Source organism: Limanda limanda, chromosome 7 (genome assembly GCF_963576545.1).
Source record: "Limanda limanda chromosome 7, fLimLim1.1, whole genome shotgun sequence".
Classification (NCBI taxonomy): domain Eukaryota; kingdom Metazoa; phylum Chordata; class Actinopteri; order Pleuronectiformes; family Pleuronectidae; genus Limanda; species Limanda limanda.
In genome coordinates this window covers 28,258,436-28,276,279 of record NC_083642.1, presented here as the reverse complement: position 1 = coordinate 28,276,279, position 17,844 = coordinate 28,258,436, and the positions used below count along the sequence as shown (strand labels likewise).

At 38.3% G+C, this 17,844-nt stretch overlaps 1 protein-coding gene across 1 annotated transcript in view; it reads right to left on the bottom strand.

Moving 5' to 3' along the window:
* Positions 1–17,844, bottom strand: part of prkcz (protein kinase C, zeta) — a 126,611-nt gene that overhangs the window by 66,142 nt on the left and 42,625 nt on the right. The window contains exon 4 of the mRNA XM_061075163.1: positions 10,294–10,379. Within this exon, the coding sequence (XP_060931146.1) occupies positions 10,294–10,379 (86 nt within the window). The remainder of the gene's footprint in view (positions 1–10,293; positions 10,380–17,844) is intronic.

Here is a 17,844-nt window from a genome sequence, read left to right as displayed (position 1 = left end):
AAGGAAACAGATGAATGATCTATTAGAACAAGAAGTTGAGAAGACGGCCCGATTCTATAAGCAGACCTATTATGAATCAGGTCCTAAAGCAGCCAAATTACTTGCCCGACGCTTGCGTAAACAACAAGTGGATAGTACCATCCATAAGATACGGGACCCAGAAACAAATCATTTGAAATATCAACCACAGGAAATAGAGGCCATTTTTCTAAATTATTATAAACAATTGTATACAGAGACCTCTGATACCAAAGTGGAAGCCATGCAAATGTTTCTTAATGAGCTTGATTTGCCTTGTATTGGCAAAGTACAAAATGATTTCATTATAGCAGATTTTACACTAGAAGAAATAAATAATGCAATTGGCAACTTAAAATCAAGTAAGACTCCAGGTAGTGATGGCTTCCCTGCGGAGTGGTATAAAACCTTTAAAGAAGAACTAGCTCCACTCCTGCTAAAAACATTTAATTGGATTAAAAGAGAATGTAAACTTCCACCATCATGGAATGAGGCAGTCATTACAGATGAGGGCAAAGATAGGGAATTTAGTAGTAATTATAGGCCTATTTCAATTCTCAATGTAGATTATAAAATGTACACAGCCATTATCGCAAAAAGACTTGAGAATATTCTCCCACAATTAATAGATGAAGACCAAACAGGATTTGTAAAAAGCCGACAAACGCATGACAATATTAGAAGGACTCTACATTTGATGGATAGAATAGAAAGGGAAAATAAAAAGGCGGTAGTGCTAAGCCTCGACGCCGAAAAGGCTTTTGATCGGGTCAATTGGCAATTCCTGTATCAAACTTTAGATAGATTTGGCTTCAATGAGCAATCTGTAGATCTAATAAGAACACTTTATCAACAGCCAACAGCAAAAATAAACTAAAATTAATGGGTCATTATCTCCATCATTTATATTACAAAGAGGAACTAGACAAGGTTGTTGTCTCAGCCCCACATTATTTGCTTTTTATATTGAACCCCTAGCCCAGACAATCCGTCAACATGAACAACCACAAGGCATCACAATTGGACATAGAGATAATTTAATTAGTTTATTCGCGGACGATATTTTGGTCCATTTAGTGGATCCTGAGAAGTCGTTCCCCATATTGATGGACATCCTCGAAGAATTTAATTATTATGCTGGTTACAAACTAAATATTACAAAGACACAACTTTTGTCATTTAATTACAAGCCTTCAGAAGAAATAAAACATAGGCATGATTTAAAATGGGATATGGAAGAAATAAAATATTTAGGCGTAATCATTACAAAAAATTTGAACAGATTATACGAGGCAAACTATAATTTGATTAATCAGAATATTAAAAAGGATATTGAACGATGGTCCACCTATCCATTGGATTTTGGCAGTAAGATAAATGTAATTAAAATGAACATGTTGCCTAGATTGCTATACCTGTTTCAAGCTTTGCCAGTAGGGGTTCCTAAACACCAGTTCTTTACCTGGGATAGACTTATTTCTAGGTTTATCTGGGATGGAAAGAAGCCTAGAATAAGATACACAACACTGCAGTTGGCCAAGCATAAAGGAGGAATGGCACTCCCAAATCTCAAAGATTATTTTTATGCAGCTCAGTTCCGTCCCCTTTTTCTGTGGTGTAATGATAACTATTTTGCTAGATGGAAGGAAATTGAGACATATGTTGAGGGTTATCAGATCCAGTCGGTTTTAGGAGAAAAAGAAATCCCCCTATTAGTCAAAAGTCAAATAGATTCAATAACCTCCGGCTCTCTGGAGTTTTGGTTTGATTTTGTAAGGCAATTCAAACTAAGGAAAGACCAGAAAGTACTTAGATGGTTAGCCTTTGACACTCAATTTAGACCAGGAGAAAATGATGCCATATTTAAGCAATGGGGAGTAAAAGGTATTAAGGCAGTGTGTACACTGATGGAAAAAAACAAAGAATTACAGACTTTCCAAAAACCAAAAGAAACATTTTCTCTTCATAATCGGGACTTATTTAGGTATATACAATTTAGAGATTATTATAATAAAGAATTGAAGATGGAAATTTCTCACGAAATAAACCCAGTTATAAAGAATATGATCAATGCATATAAACCAAATAGTAAAAGTGTAAAAGTAATCTCCATGTTTTATGACAGTATTATGGAATGTAAGGGTAACTCAACATTGTATCTAAAATTAAGGTGGGAAAAAGAATTAAATGTAGACATTTCATCAGATGTATGGTACGATATGTGTGAAACTCAACATACTTCCACAAATTCACAACAACTGAGGGTTTTCAACTGGAAAAATTTGGTGCGGTTTTTTATTACACCTAAAATCAGCAGTAAAGCATCTTCAACACCCCAACCATGTTGGAGACAGTGTGGCTGCTTAGAAGCACACCACACGCATATTTTTTGGAGTTGTGAAAAACTGAAGTCATTTTGGAAAGAGGTACATTTAATCTTAATTAATGTGCTTGGATATAAGATTCCTTTGTCATGCACTGTCTTGTACTTAGGTCACATTTCACTGGTTACTATACAGAGGGACAGATACTTGGTAAAAGTACTCCTTACAGCAGCAAGGAAAACCATAACTAGAAGCTGGTATAAACCTGATTCACCTAAACAGCAACAATGGTTTGATGTCATTCAGGAAATAAGGACAATGGAACGACTTGTGTGATACGTTTGAGGTTAGATTTGTATGCTAAGAGATGGCAGAAGTGGATACTTTACTTCGACGAACTATAAGGACACTGGCTCACAGTCTGTTTGCATTCAAGTGTAAGGCAGCTACTTGAGCTGCGCTCAATCTTTACATAGGTATGTATTTCATCTTTTTATCTACACCAAGTTTTCCCGCAGGCTCCGTTTTTGTTTGTTTTTGTTATAATTGTTTGTTCATTACTGTATGTTTGTTTTATCTGCACTGAATTAACATCTGCAAGTTGATCTTACTATGTGTAGTTGTGATGTGCTAAAAACTCAATAAAAACTAAAGTATAAAAAAAAAAGAATAAACATGCCAAGTGTGAAGCCGATTAGAGGAACGGTTTACAAAATATGTGTTCCACATATAGACAGACGGACGTTTGTGTAATTAGTGGGTTAGTAGAAACTGAAAATTATCTAAAATACATTTTATAGATATCTTCTGAACTCTGTGTTAATTTTGTCCAAACAAATGCATAATTCGAATCTGATGTCTTTATTTTGAAATGGTATTTACGGTAGGAGAAACAGTATACTTATATTTTGAAAAGGTAATGCCAGTAAAGAAAAGAAGTTAGATAAAATGGCAGGTGTGCCTTGCAAATTAATAATAAATCATACTTTTAGTTGGTTTAGCACCTGGCTGATAAGGACACAAGGTTTGTGGATATTTCGTTTTTTATTGTGGTTAATATAGAGTGAGTACATTTAAAAAGCTGTATTTGCCGTAATTCCAGTTTGTAAACGTACCATAAGCATGCCCTGGCTTTGTTACATGTGGGAAAAAATGGTCGCTCATTACCACATGTGTGTGTGTTTAATTTTGGTGCAAGTATCCTCATACTGATCACACCTTTAAAGGGCTACAAAGATCCTTTATAAGGATATTAAAGGAAGTAATATTTGTATTTGAATTTTTCCTCCTAGCACTTCTGTGTTAATAGAGCGTTGTGAACCATCAGCAATGAGAGACCATCATTCAGCTGGGGGTGCTACAGATACAAATGTATTTTGTAGGCGACAGGATTGAATAGTAGTATGTAGTATATGGGCAGCATGAAGGGACTGAGCAGTAGTCTAGTCATTATGATGAGTGTTTCTGCATTATATTTCTCTATAGACTAGCTATTATAATTACTGGTTTTACTTTGAGTACTAATATACAACCAGGAGTAGATAGTTGAGCAAAGCACTGAGTCAGCAAGATGTCTGCAAATGGAGTGTATCCACTTGATGGTGTAGACCAGGGGTGTCAAACATACGGCCCGCCAGGGGGTCCAACTAGGCCCGCCGGATGCAAGGCTTGCTCGAAATTTAAAAAAAAAATAATAATAATAATTATATATATTTTTTTTTTTTTTAATTTTGAATAATAAAAAAAAAGAGTCAAAACCGCCAACCAAGTTGAAAATAACGTATGATGAAGCCTGTCTTGCTCTTGGGTTCACAGTAAATGAAGGGGGGGATGAGGAGAGACTAGTGTATATTTTAGGTCTGAAAACTCTGGCAGCTGACAGTATGAGACCCAACAAATTAAGAAGACACTTAGAAACATTACACCCCAGTCACATGCATGTGTTATTTTTGGTTGAACTTCATCATCGTTGTAACAAAGTGATTCTAATTTAATTTATTGTTTCTCTATTTTTGAAAAAGTACAGATTGATGGAGGAATGTAGTGATAAATAGCACCAAAAGTACTTCAATAAGGTTGAATTTAAGCAAAGTTGAAACAGCTTAACAAAAAAATAAAGCCTGTTTTAATATATCTGTTTCCTACCATTATTGTTGTGGAAATCGTTGTTAATGATTATTGCGAGAAATAATTTAAATTGATGTGATCAGACATTCTCTTCACATATATTATTATTATTAAAATGTGATCTTTGCAACTTTGTTATTCAGGAAGTTTGTATCAAACAAGTAGCCCTTCGTACTACTCAGTACCTTCGAAGTAGTTCTCAGTTTCCAAAAGGTTGGTGACCCCTGCCATAGACCATCGGTTCCCAAACTGGAGTACGGGGTACGCAAAGTGGTTCAGGGGGTACGCAGTGGTGTGATGGTGTGATAGACTCCTAGGTCCGTGTTCCAAGAAGGGTCAGACGCGATGTAATCCAGGGCAGAGGGGCGTGGTGGCGGCGGTGAAAAAAACGGGGGGGGTACGAGGCTATTATGCTATGATTTTACTGGTCTGGCCCACTTGAGATCAAAGTGGGCAGTATGTGGCCCCATAACAAAAATGAGTTTGACACCCCTGGTGTAGACAGTAAGACTGTGGCAGCCATGGGAGTTATTTCATCCAAACCAACTGTAACAGTGAAACTGTGAACTGCAGTGCCACTGTGTTTGAAAGCTTAGTCACTGAACTGAATTCTGTACAACACACTACACACTAGCTAATTTAAAGCAGATTTACAGACACTGAATTCCTTACCCTGTGCAAATACAGTTTTTTTCAGTCGCTAACAAGCGTTTTTCTAAACAGTAGTCACATTTTCAAAACTCTAAACACGATTAGCACAACATCGGTCCTTTGTGGCCATACCATTCACACATTTCATGTTGTTTTCACACAATATGCAGTCAGTGAACACATTTATATAATGCTTACATTTTCTTAACAGACAAGCTATACCTCCAAACAAAATTATGGATTGTTTTTGTATTATTTACAAATGTTAACACACAACATCCCACAATTGCAAACACAATATTCCAAACCTTAGATACAGTATAAAAACCTCTGCTTCTGTAATACAGTAATATCAGTTCTAAAACAATATATCTCAGCGCCCAATCACAAACAATTGAATAATTGACACACAGCTGATGTATGTTGGGTATATTGGGTCAACCACAGCTGATTCCACTCTGGCTTAGAATCAATGGCATTACTAAAAGGAGGACTTTGAGGAGTGATGTTTTTGGAAACAGAAACCGAAAAAGATGTCTGGACGAGGAAGAGTTAGAGCAAGGGGCCCAGGGAGAAGAGCAGGCCCAGTGAGAGGAGCAGTGAGAGGTATAGTAGTGAGAGGAGCAGGAGTAGTGAGAGGAGCAGGAGAAGTGAGAGGAGCAGGTCCAGGGAGAAGAGCAGGCCTAAGGAGAGGGCAAGGTAGAGGTATAAGAATGCGTGGTGGTGGCATTCTAAGGGCTACAAGGGCAGTGGTGAGTGATGGAATTCGTGCCACTATCATTGACCATGTGATAAACCACGGTCTTTCACTAAGGGAGGCTGGTGAAAGAGTACAGCCCAATTTGGGGCGGTCAACGGTTGCGTCAATTATACGCATCTTTCAACAAACAAACCAACAGGTAAGTTTGCATTTTACATGGATTGTTTCTATTCTCACTTGACATGTCAATGAGGCCATACAGTAATGCATATGTTGATTTTTTTTTGTCCCTCAAAAGAATGCAACGTCTTCCTCCCTCTGGGGGAAGAGGTAAGCTCCTTAATCATCAACAAGAGCTTGCCATAGTAGATATGGTTGTTGCAAATAACGCAATTAAACTGCATGAGATTCAAAGCAGAATTTTGGAGGACCAAGAGATATTTCACAATATCAATAGCATCAGCCTCGCAACCATTACGCGGACATTGTCCAAACACAGAGTGCGGATGAAACAGCTCTACACTGTTCCCTTTGAGAGGAACAGTGAGCGAGTCAAGGTGCTACGACAACAATATGTCCAGGTATAGTGTGTATATTCAATTCAATGTACAGTTCTATAAGCTTTGCACTTTTCAAGTAGGTAACCTACTCAGTAATAGGTTACAGTACTGTATGGTATATAGTACTATAATGGCATGATTTACATAAATTTTGTTTCAGAGAGTTGTGGAATTGGAGGCCAACCAGGCCCCTCATGAATTCGTATACGTGGATGAGGCAGGATTTAATCTGGCCAAAAGGCGTCGACGTGGAAGAAATGTCATTGGAAAAAGGGCCACAGTTGATGTTCCTGGACAGAGAGGGGCAAATATCACTATGTGTGCGGCAATTTCAAATGCAGGATCACTCCTCCACAAATGTCAGGTTGGACCTTACAACACCGAGCGCCTCCTTGCTTTTCTCGATGATCTCCACCAGCGCCTGGTTCCAGAGCAGGATCAGGAGGGTGAAAACAGGAGGACCTTCGTTATCACCTGGGACAACGTGGCCTTCCATCACTCACAAGCAGTTACAGCATGGTTTGAGGTCCACCCAAGACTGATTAGTCTATTTCTTCCACCCTATTCACCTTTCCTCAACCCCATAGAGGAGTTCTTTTCTACATGGAGGTGGAAAGTCTATGACCATCAGCCACATGACCAGTTGTCCCTCCTTGAAGCCATGGATGCTGGCTGCAGGGACATCACAGTTGATGATTGTCAAGGGTGGATCAGGCATTCCAAGCGGTTTTATCCAAGGTGTATCGCCTTGGATAACATCAGATGCGATGTGGATGAAAACTTGTGGCCTAACCCTGAAGATCGCAGGGATTAGATAAAGGAATTTTGTGCTTTTTTTTAGTTCTCCCTTTTTACTGGGCTTTTTGGTGTTGCTTTTTTGTTCATGGATATTTTGTTAACTTTAAACAATACTGTAAAACGTTTTCTGTTGTATCATACCGTAAACAGTATTTCTACTATACCTCCTGTAGTAAACAGTAAAGAAAAAAAAACTGATTCGCTTTTTACTGGAATGCTTTTGAATGTGAACATTACATGTGGATATACAGTACAGTTCCCAACCAAAAAATTTGGCATAAAAAACAGTGGATTGCATGTTTTGCATACAAATACCTGTAAAACTGAAACATAAAAGTCTATGCAGTTTTGTAATGTCCACAATAGCCAGTATTTTGAAACCTGGTGTACTTTGATTGGCTGCATGTTCCTTGTGAAGTGAAAACAAGAGTTATTCTTTGAAAGAATAATTTCATTTTGAGTCAGATGTCCAGTGTTTTGGTAAAGTTAGTGTGTGCAGAGAAAGATGTCTTCTATTTTGAAATGAAGAGTTAATATATAGTTAACAAAATGTGCTTTTGAGAAGAAAATGATCTATTTGGCCAATTGTGTTTTGTAGGTGTAAGTCTGTGTTAAGAGTTTAGAAAAAGTATTTTAAGTATAGGTAAGCGCTCGTTAGCGATGGAAAAAAACTGTAATGGTGGAGCTACCTTTCCTTTAAAGCATTTGAGATTCACATGCCGTACATTGACTGAACTGTACTTTTCTGTTTCTTCCTATTTATCTGACAGCTGTCTCAGTAAATACATTTTTATCTCAGAGAAACTAGAAGGTAAAAGTAAAAAACAGTGTGATCTGGCTAAAGCTTATTCTCACAGCACTGAGGTTAAGAGTCCGCCTTGTTCTTGCTGCATGAGAACCAGAACTTATTTCCTCTCCTTCAGAGGAAACACAATAGCTACTAAGGCCTGTTTGAAATAACGTTCATGTATTTATTCGTCTGGCAAACAGCATGATCCTTTTGCATCATGGTATAAGAATGATTTCAATCCTTTATTGCTCCTTTCAGAGAAGCAGAGTAAGCATGTGCAGCAGGGAAATAATGAAAGGCCACATGTGCATTCAGGTGTGTGTCTTTGTATGGCTATAAGGACCAACTTTGGTTAAAAAACATTGTTGTGGTAACATTTTAGAGTTGAGAACATTTCCATGCAGTGAAAATATTTTTGAGTGTGGGGACATTTTAACATTATGGGGACATTACAGTGTTATGGGGACATTTTGGAGTTGTGTAGAGTTTTTGCAGTTGAAGGGACATACAGGCCTTACAACTTCAAAGGGTTTATGGGTTTAGGTTAGAATTACATTTTGGTAAGGATTGGACTTCTGGACAACTGTGTGTGTGTGTGTGTGTGTGTGTGTGTGTGTGTGTGTGTGGCAGGGAGCTGAGAGTTGACATGAGACAACTTCTAAAGATGACACTACTAGGACATCATGAATTATTTATCAATATCCAGACAGCTTAGCAGCAGTGGTGACTTACCTGTCACAAGGTATATAATGTAACTGAAACATGACAGACGTTATGAGGTATACTCCACACATACTCATGTTCAGATTTAGAAGCATACACAAATGTGGCTGTGTGGAAACTAGTTGGTTATGAGTAGTATATTAAATATTGGTAAATTACAGTTTTCCTGATGTGGAAATAATTATCATGTGCTCAGTTGCAGATTGTAAAAGATGTTGCTCAAGACTCTATGTACCACAGGACATTTACAGGTACTTATAGACTCTGTATAGAAAATGTGCTTTATGTTAAATACATGACTAATCCTACAGTACCAACAGAAAGGAACAGTGATATTAGACTTATTAAACTCAAATTAGCAAATACATTTTGTTTAAGGTAGTGTTAGGCAATTATAACAATTTGATAAGATTAGGTATTGTTCAGGTATCTGATGGGACAACATCCTGCATTGGCACGGTGAACTGAACTCAGAATTGAACTGTCACCTGCAGAATTCTTAACTAAAGTTCTGATTTGCATCCCAAAGTTTTAATCAGTGCAAGTTTACTGATGCTGTAAAACCAAGTTCTGTATGTGGATCCTAAGTTAGGATTTTTTTGTACATTCTTAAGTCACCTTCAATGATTTAGTCTTGTATTTTGCTCTTGGATGGCTTTACAAAAACAAGCCAATAGAGGCTTTATAGGCTGGATTAAACATGGTGATGTCATCATCAGCTGCACAGGTTGTGATAAGGTAAATTAAAGGGAAAGAACCTACAAATCAACATTTCAAATGGCAACATCAACTGCTTCTTACAGTTAAGAACAGTTTCTGTATCCAGTTCAAGTGAAACTTGCGGCAGAGGTATATCAGTATTGTTGGGTATCATTTCATTTAGTTTTTCCAATACTAATGCTAATTCTATACTTTAATACCTGTGTCTAAACGGTGCCAAAATTATCTTGAAATACAGAGTATCCCTCTGTTTTCAACTGAATCCTGTGCATCACAAAGTGCTTTTTGAAGTTTGATTTGGTACTCCACACTGAATTTTTTTTAAATATTTCCTGCACGTCCAAGTTTCGGAATCCTTCCCCATAAATACAGCAAAACTTTTGACTGCTTAGCTTTAGTTTGTTGTGGTGCCAGAGCCCTTTAAAGAGTATGTTACCAACAGAGCTAAATGTAATCACTTGAGTTTATGTTTATCGCCTATAAGGAGGGCAACTATTTCAGTAAAGAGCTTAAGAACCAAAATGAGGCCCAAAATGAGGCGGTGTGATTTGGTCCAGTAGATAACTGGTCATGTGGGTTAATCAGTCACAATTACCGCTTATTGATAGACATTTTCTAAAAGATTTGGTGGAATAAAGTCCAACAGCTCACATTAATATCTAAGCTATTTGGTGACATTGAACTCCAGCATACGTTAAACAATCTTGAAAAGTCAAACTCTTTTTACAGAGAAAAAAGCTAATAAAGCCAAGAATTAACATAATTTTAAAGCGTCCTCTATTTTCCAGTGTTTCCCAAAGATACCACTAAACTGATTAAAGGACTGGTCAGCCATCTGCTCCCCAGTGTAGATGTAGATTAGCGAGATGTGAAAACACTCACCCTGTTAAAGCGCTTGGCCTGGAAGAGGTGTCCGTTGAATCGGTAGAGTTTCCTCCATCTTCTGGCCCCGCGGCGATAGATCGATTCTAAGAGAGAAAGCAAACTGTTGTAGAGTAGAAGCATGGTGACAGATTGATGAAGAGTGGGATGGAGGTGTGCTGCACTGGACAGGGGGAAGATGGAGACGAGGGAGAAGAGATGAAATGAAGAATGTAAGAGCTGGAGTAAAGGTCCTGCGGCTCTTCCTTCATGTGAAGTCTGAGTTCAAGTAGGGAAATATAACTATCAAATAAACATGATGCATACACACGCACACGCACACACACACACACACACACACACAGTGCAAGTGCTCAGCTCCACCTCCACTCCCTTTTTCTAGTTGACTCTCTTCTTCCTCTTTCTTTTCCTCTTCCCTTCATCAAAGCCCCAGTCCTTTTACTCTTGGTGATGAATGGACTTCCTAATGCATATTGCCTTTTTTCAGATGAGAAAATGAGGGTGTAGCTATTTGTAAAAGGAACACGTATTCAGCTATTTATAAACTGCAGAGCATAAACAAACATTTAGCAAAGACTGGAAACTGGAAGATTCTGTCTTCATGCAAAACACATTACATTTATACATTAAATATCATTTAGCTGACGCTTTCATTCAAAGCGAATTACATTAAGTGCATTCAACCATGAGGGTACAAACCCAGAACAACAAGAATCATGTAGGTACATAAGCTTAAAAAAGAGTTGACGATGGCTATTATACATCATCTTCTTAACCAAGGGGTAGTCAGAAGAGATGTGTCTTTAGCCTGCGGTGGAAGATGTGTCAACTTTCTGCTGACCTGAAGTCATTGGGGAGCTTGCTCCGTCATTTAGGAGCCAGCACAGCAAACACTTGTGATTTAGTTGAGTGGAGAAAACACCATTTCAAAATGTTTAAAACACTCTTCACACTAACAAAAGTTTTGCTGAGATTAAGCAACATTTAGACAGTGTGAGCGCTGAGAAAAAACTCAGTAACCAGGGACGGGGTTGTGACAATTCAATATGTTATCAGTTTATCTGTTTCTGTTTTGGTCTGGTATTGTTTAAACAGATTCTCAGTCAAGGTGACTACAAGTTTATTATGCCTCCTCGATGTGTTCCCTTGGCTTTGCCTTGTGTTTGCACATTTTTCTCTTCCCGCTGGTGCCCAGTTTAAATCCTGAATAACAAGTGGATGGAGATAAACAGTGGAAGTGCAGACTGCACAGTGTAGGAATGGCAATTTGTTGTTGACCATGTCCTCCTCTGTGAAAATGATATTTTCATCTACCAAGCAACACATAAGCAATGTAATGTATAATTTTGTAACATTTCTGACAGCATTGTTCAACCCAGTGATAGGTAAAGTACAAACAAAGTACTGTAGTATATTGACAGATAAGGGTGGAACAGCTATTATCAAGCTTTTATTTGGAAACATTGAGAATTGGGGTCTAAAGATTATGTCACTTGCAACAGACCTTTGAAGTCACTAACATACAATGTAGGAAAAGATAACAGCTGTTAAGTAAATCATTCAAACAAAAAATAAACAACATACCTGAACAGTATTGAAACAGAATGTTCATTTTATGAAATACACTGACTACATATAAACCAGGTAGGATATACACAAAGTTTTCTAACTCCACTGTGTACCATAGACTGTTCTTCACACAATGTCCAGCACACAAACAATAAAAACTGACTGTTTAAAAAAAAGTTTTAGAAGGAGACAATAATGCCAAGGAATCATTATGAAGTAGCTGCAGAGCATTAACACAGAACAAGAGATCAGAACATTACAAACAGGCAGGTCTAGAACAGACACTGCACTAGTCTGTCAAGTTCGCAGAAAGAAGTAACCACTCACTTACATTTTTATATATCCCACTCTTAGATGTGTGCCAGTGTAACAAGACAATCAATAATCGTCACTCAACTCGTAATGTTTAGCCTCATCAATGTACTATATGCAATGCCAATGTACAATATGCAATGCCAGCCCACAGTCCACCACCATGTCATAGGCAGTAATGAGCATAATTACTATTTGTATAATCATCAAGGAAAGGTGGTTTCTATCAGTTGTCGGTCAGTGCATGATCATGTGTTTTGAGGGACAAGAGGGCCAATAGATGGAGTGGTTGCATTCTATCATTGTTTAGTGTGCACTTGCTGGGTTTTCCAGGATTACAAACCGTAGTTTTAAGTGATTAAGTATCTCAAGAAACTACTTTCTTAAATGTTGGACATTTGCAAATAATGGTTAAGATATCCTGAATTTTTTTCATATTTTTTGTCAAAGATCCAAAAAGCCTCAATCCCACTCAACACTCAGTGGACTATTCATTTAACCCTCTGAGGCTGCATAACTAACTCGCCCTCATCCATCTTGTCTTAAAAAAGGTTAAAAAAGTCCCTTACCATGATCAGATTTTATAAAACATTACTAAGTTATCCCTTCAACTGATGATTTGCACAGGCTGAGCAGTACACAGTAGAAGCATGACAATTTTATATGTAACACTGGTGCAGTCTTACACATGCATAACACTGAGTGGTGTCCAAGTTCCAAGTTGACTGACAAACCTGCTTAAAAATCTGATAAATCAATAAATTATCAGTCAGTTTACATATGTGCACTGCCCTCAATGCAGCATGGATAGATGGATTAAAGTGGTTGGCTCAACCCCATCAGGCACTGCCCTCTTGACTCCACTAATTATTCACAAGTAGTTCTTCCCCCCCCTGTCTGTACTGGTTTTCCAGTCTGGTTGGTTGCACCAGTGATGGGTGTGGCTATCCTCCACTCACTCACTCATTTTTGCCTCTGTTGCTATGGTAGCCACAGCCTACCATATACCAGCTATTATTAGTTGGTTGTGAGGATGTCAGAACGTCTGCAAAGTAAAGTATATTTTGACAACACTGACCCCGCCCAACTTTTGAAAACTGATTCCTCCACTGCATAGAGGAAGGTTGAAAGTATTCAGGCCTCTTTATTGTCTATACCTTCAGCAGCGGCTGCAGAGCTATAGAAATGTTCATACTGTGAGGTGACCTTGGATGCCGATGGCCTTAACAGGTACCTCAAATTTTTTATGTTTATGTTAAGAACCCATTCTTTTGTCTCAGTCGCAAATGTCTGCAGTGTGCAATACTCACGTTACTCAAAGCAAAACATGTGTGGCCTCAGCTTGGTGAGCAATACTCACAAGGAGGTCGAGCCAAAAATGTAAGTTGTGTTCATCTCTGTATGCAAATGTGCAGCCATAGAGAAAGGGATTTAAACAGACACTTGGCACATGAGCTACTGACTCTGATTAAAGCAACACTGCAGCAAAACTCCTGTCAGAGTGGTGGTGTGAGATAAGAGCTCTGTTATGTTTGAAAATATGCATTCTGCCTTTTCGGCAATGTGATGAATCTGTTTTTTTTTTTGTGATTGTCATTATCATTCTCTCCAACTGAGTCAGTGCCGAGGAGATCAGAGTGAAACACAGAGACCCAGAGGGGCCCTGCTCTTTAGGGTCTCATCTGTGAAATCCCCTAATCCTGTTAACTCAAGGCCACTACAAGAAAGTGGCGCCTGCTTCAGAGATTTACCTCGCTGTGTTACCATAGTTACCCAGGATTTCTCCCTGCGTTCCCTCACTAGTGGGTGACTGACAGAGTTGGGGATAGACACAATGTACCGCCGAGGCTCTGAGTATGAGTCAACGTGAGCCTACACATCACGTTACGCTTCCTCAGTGCCCACGTCAGATGCTAAATAAAGTGTGGGTAATTAAATAATTAATTGCGACAGATGTTTGGACACAGTGGTAATTGCATCTCTTAGCTCAGTGTCTGATGAATAGATGAGTGGTTACACAGAGGAAAAATTAAATACACAACTAAATGTTTCCCATCCTCATACCTGGGTTTAAACCCTGAACATACTTTTGATATTCTGAACAAAAAATATATATTTTTGAGGTACAAGCACATTTTGATGATATATACATAATCCTGTAGACACCTTAGATTAAAGTTTTCGGTAGCCGAAGTCACATGTGTTTTGTATTTTATTATATAGTTTGAATGATTTACTGCACTGCTGTTATTTTTTCATACATTGCATATCGGTTATTTTAGCATCTGTTAAGCAAGTGACAGAATCTTAAGACCCAAGTTCACAAGTTTTCAAAATAAAAATCCTCTGCAATTTAGCAAGAAAAGAAACATTGTGCTTTTAAGTGAAGAAAAATTGCAAAAAATTAGGTAATTCTATGAATGTTGCTGTCATGACAGAGATCAGCACGTTCTTGAGTAATGTGCTCCACATCCAGATAGACATGTGTGGAATTAGGAGGTATAGGGCAAGGCTCTCAGTCAGGACGGTTATTTGACCTTAGATTTTTGTGTCATTGCTTTGCTCACACATTTAGAGGGGTGGGGCCCAGTTGACCTTTCCATTCATCAATCAGAGTTTAGCAACATATGAAGCTAAATGTGTTGAAAGTGGTGGCATTGTTTGCTCATGTTGTAAGCAGTGTAAACAAAAAACTCTGTCCAGATGAAGCAGATTAGTTAAACTCTTGAGAAATAATATCTAAGATGCTTTTTTTGTGCACTGTTGGTTGCTCATTTAGTCATGAATATTTCATATTTAATAAATATTTAAGGCTTCACACCAATTAAGAACCCTGCTTGTCACTATGTCATGAATTATGTACTATTACTACTATTACTGTTACCCCACTAAGTGGACTATCAGCATTGTGCATCCTCCCATGAGTTACATGTGGCTTTGATGAAAATGGAGTGGGTCAGACAGTCTACACTCTCATTTATTTATATAAGGATTTATGTACATAAAGAAATATGATTTTCTACTATATATTTGGAATAATAATAATTAAACGCTGAAGGTGGTCCAATCTCATCAGGTAATTTACCTTGTAAACTGGACAATACTTTAATCTAGAAGAAGGAAATCAGATTTGTCTAAATGATGTTTCCATGTAAAACATACTGTAAATTACTCAAATATCCTAAGAAAGCTAGAGAGAGAATAAATAAACCTCTACATCAAATCAATATATAGATATTTTATTGTTCTGAGTATGACCAGTTTATTTGGGATTTTTTTTTTTGTCTATTTCTTCTTTGTGTGTCACCTATTATTCTTTATGAAATACCAGAGGATACTTTTGGTTCGTTAAGAGTATCTTTTGATCCCAGAAAGGAACAGACAAAATCTCTTGACATGACAGATATAAAATTAATATATAAATTAATAAATATTGTTTGTTTGTGTGTGTGTGTGTGTGTGTGTGTGTGTGTCTGTGTGTGTGTGTCTGTGTGTGTGTGTTTTGCAGTGGCCACATTCTGTGAAATTCAGTGCTTTGATTTTTGATTTATATCACATACTGAATACGGCTCATGGCTTCTTTTAAGTTCGATCTACAGCAGATGCAACATGTACCACAAACAACTGCAGCTTTAAAGAACAAATCAGGTTTGAACTAACAACAAGATTTGTTGTTAGTTAATGGGTGAAAAATAATGGATGAAAAATGCGATAACAAATTATGTGACTTGTGTCGCTGTACAAGAAAAAGATTCACCCACCATTAAAGATAAACACACCAGTGGGATTTCCCAGCCTCCTCTATTCCTTCACATTTTAGCCATAGATAACAGCTGTCTCTTAAATTCCCTCTGGTCCTAAAGCACACATTTATTGATGACTATTTTTTAGATTGAAGGGTGGATCAGTCCTTGTTTACATCTTGCTCGGATCGTCCTCGCAGCCCGACAGCAATGAGACGCTGCAGCCTCAGACCACTTGCACTGGCAGACCTTCAAATAGCTGACCTATTACAACATCCCACTTCGCAAAAGCACAAGTGTTGCCTGCCCCCGTTATTCTGCCAAGGTGCCGGAATGAGAGAGAACAGAGCAGGCAAGTCAAACCACTTTTCAAATGATAAATCAAAACACAATACTACACCTCCGGATGTAAAGGCCATTGCGCACAGTCCTGCCATTTTGTCTTCAGAAGGTATAAAAAAGAGTAGACGACCTGCTGGTGTGATACTGTAGATTAATGTAGACGCAGGGCAGGGGAAACGGGTGGTACCACCAAATCTCTCCAGGACAGGACATTTACGAGGGCTTGACTCATTTCCAGACATTGTTCCTCTAACACACAGGGAAGCAGTGGCGTACAAGTTGCTACCAACAAAACCCACACCCTCACTTAAATACCCCTTAAAAAAAAAAGACTCTGGACTGTGTGTTTTCTACTGTTTTTGAGGAATCAACAGCAATCATATGTGTGTGAGCACAGTAAGAGGTCTCCCCTTATCCAGGTCCATGGCACAAGTCAACTTTTGCAAAGTGCTTAGTTATTTTGTGGACACTCTGGTCCTGCTGCCAGTTGTCGAGAGCTATCATAGAAAGCAAGGTTATTACAGGACTACACTACCAAAGAGCTGAGGGGGATCAATGGAACAGCCTTGAGGCCTTTTCAGACACAATTAGACCTCTGTGATAGGGCGGCTCAATGAAGGCATGACCAACGTTGTTAGTTTGACTTTTAATTAAACCATTTATTCAATTGTCCTTTTAATCAGTGTGTTCTGGAAAAAAGGGGAGAGAGGGTAGATGCTGCAAAGTCCATGAAATTATGAAAAACGTCCAATTTTAAAGTAGGGATCACTGAAATCTGATCCAGATTTAGAAGAAGCCTCATAAGGACCGCAGGGGTTTCCTGAAAGTGATAGTGTGGGAGGCAAGCACGGGCATACTGTCATATACGCATACAATCAGAGTGTGTGTGTGGGATTCCCTGGGCTGCCGAAAAGTCAGATTCAAATGTTGATGAGTCAGCCGTCCTAGGTGACACCATGGCAACAGATCTCTGTATTATGTCCTCATCAGACCACTGAGAGCTGAGTTATGTCATGTCTTCTTCTTGCAGTATCTTAGTGTTTCTCAGACACTATTGTATTGATATACTATGAATACTGCTCATGTTTTCTGTGTACTAATAAAAGAGGTTTGTGAATTCTTTAATCTGTCAAGTGACAACTAACAACTCAAGAAGAACAACTTTCAACGTCAAGATAGAAAATTCAACTGATTCTAAACTCAGTGAAAGACAAGATATAAGCTAAAGGAACTTATTTACAAGTATTAAGGTGAGAGCTCACCATCATGATTAGAAAATAAAAGTGAATGTGGCAGTCTCTCTGTCACTAGAGGCTTATTATCGAAACCTGCTTCCTTTAGGTATTGTCATTGTTATTATCACTTATTAGATGTAACTTCGGGTGTCAGTATATAGTACTTATATCAGAGGGCTGTAGTTTGATTGTCCCTTAGCCCTCACTTTCTGACCCCGTTCTGTTTAAGGGGTTAAGACTTGGTTTTAGGGTTAAAATTAGGTTTAGGTTAGGTTTAGGATTAGGCATTTAGTTTTGATGGTTAAGGTTATGCCTTAAGGGAATGCCTTATGCCAATGTGTGTCCTCACT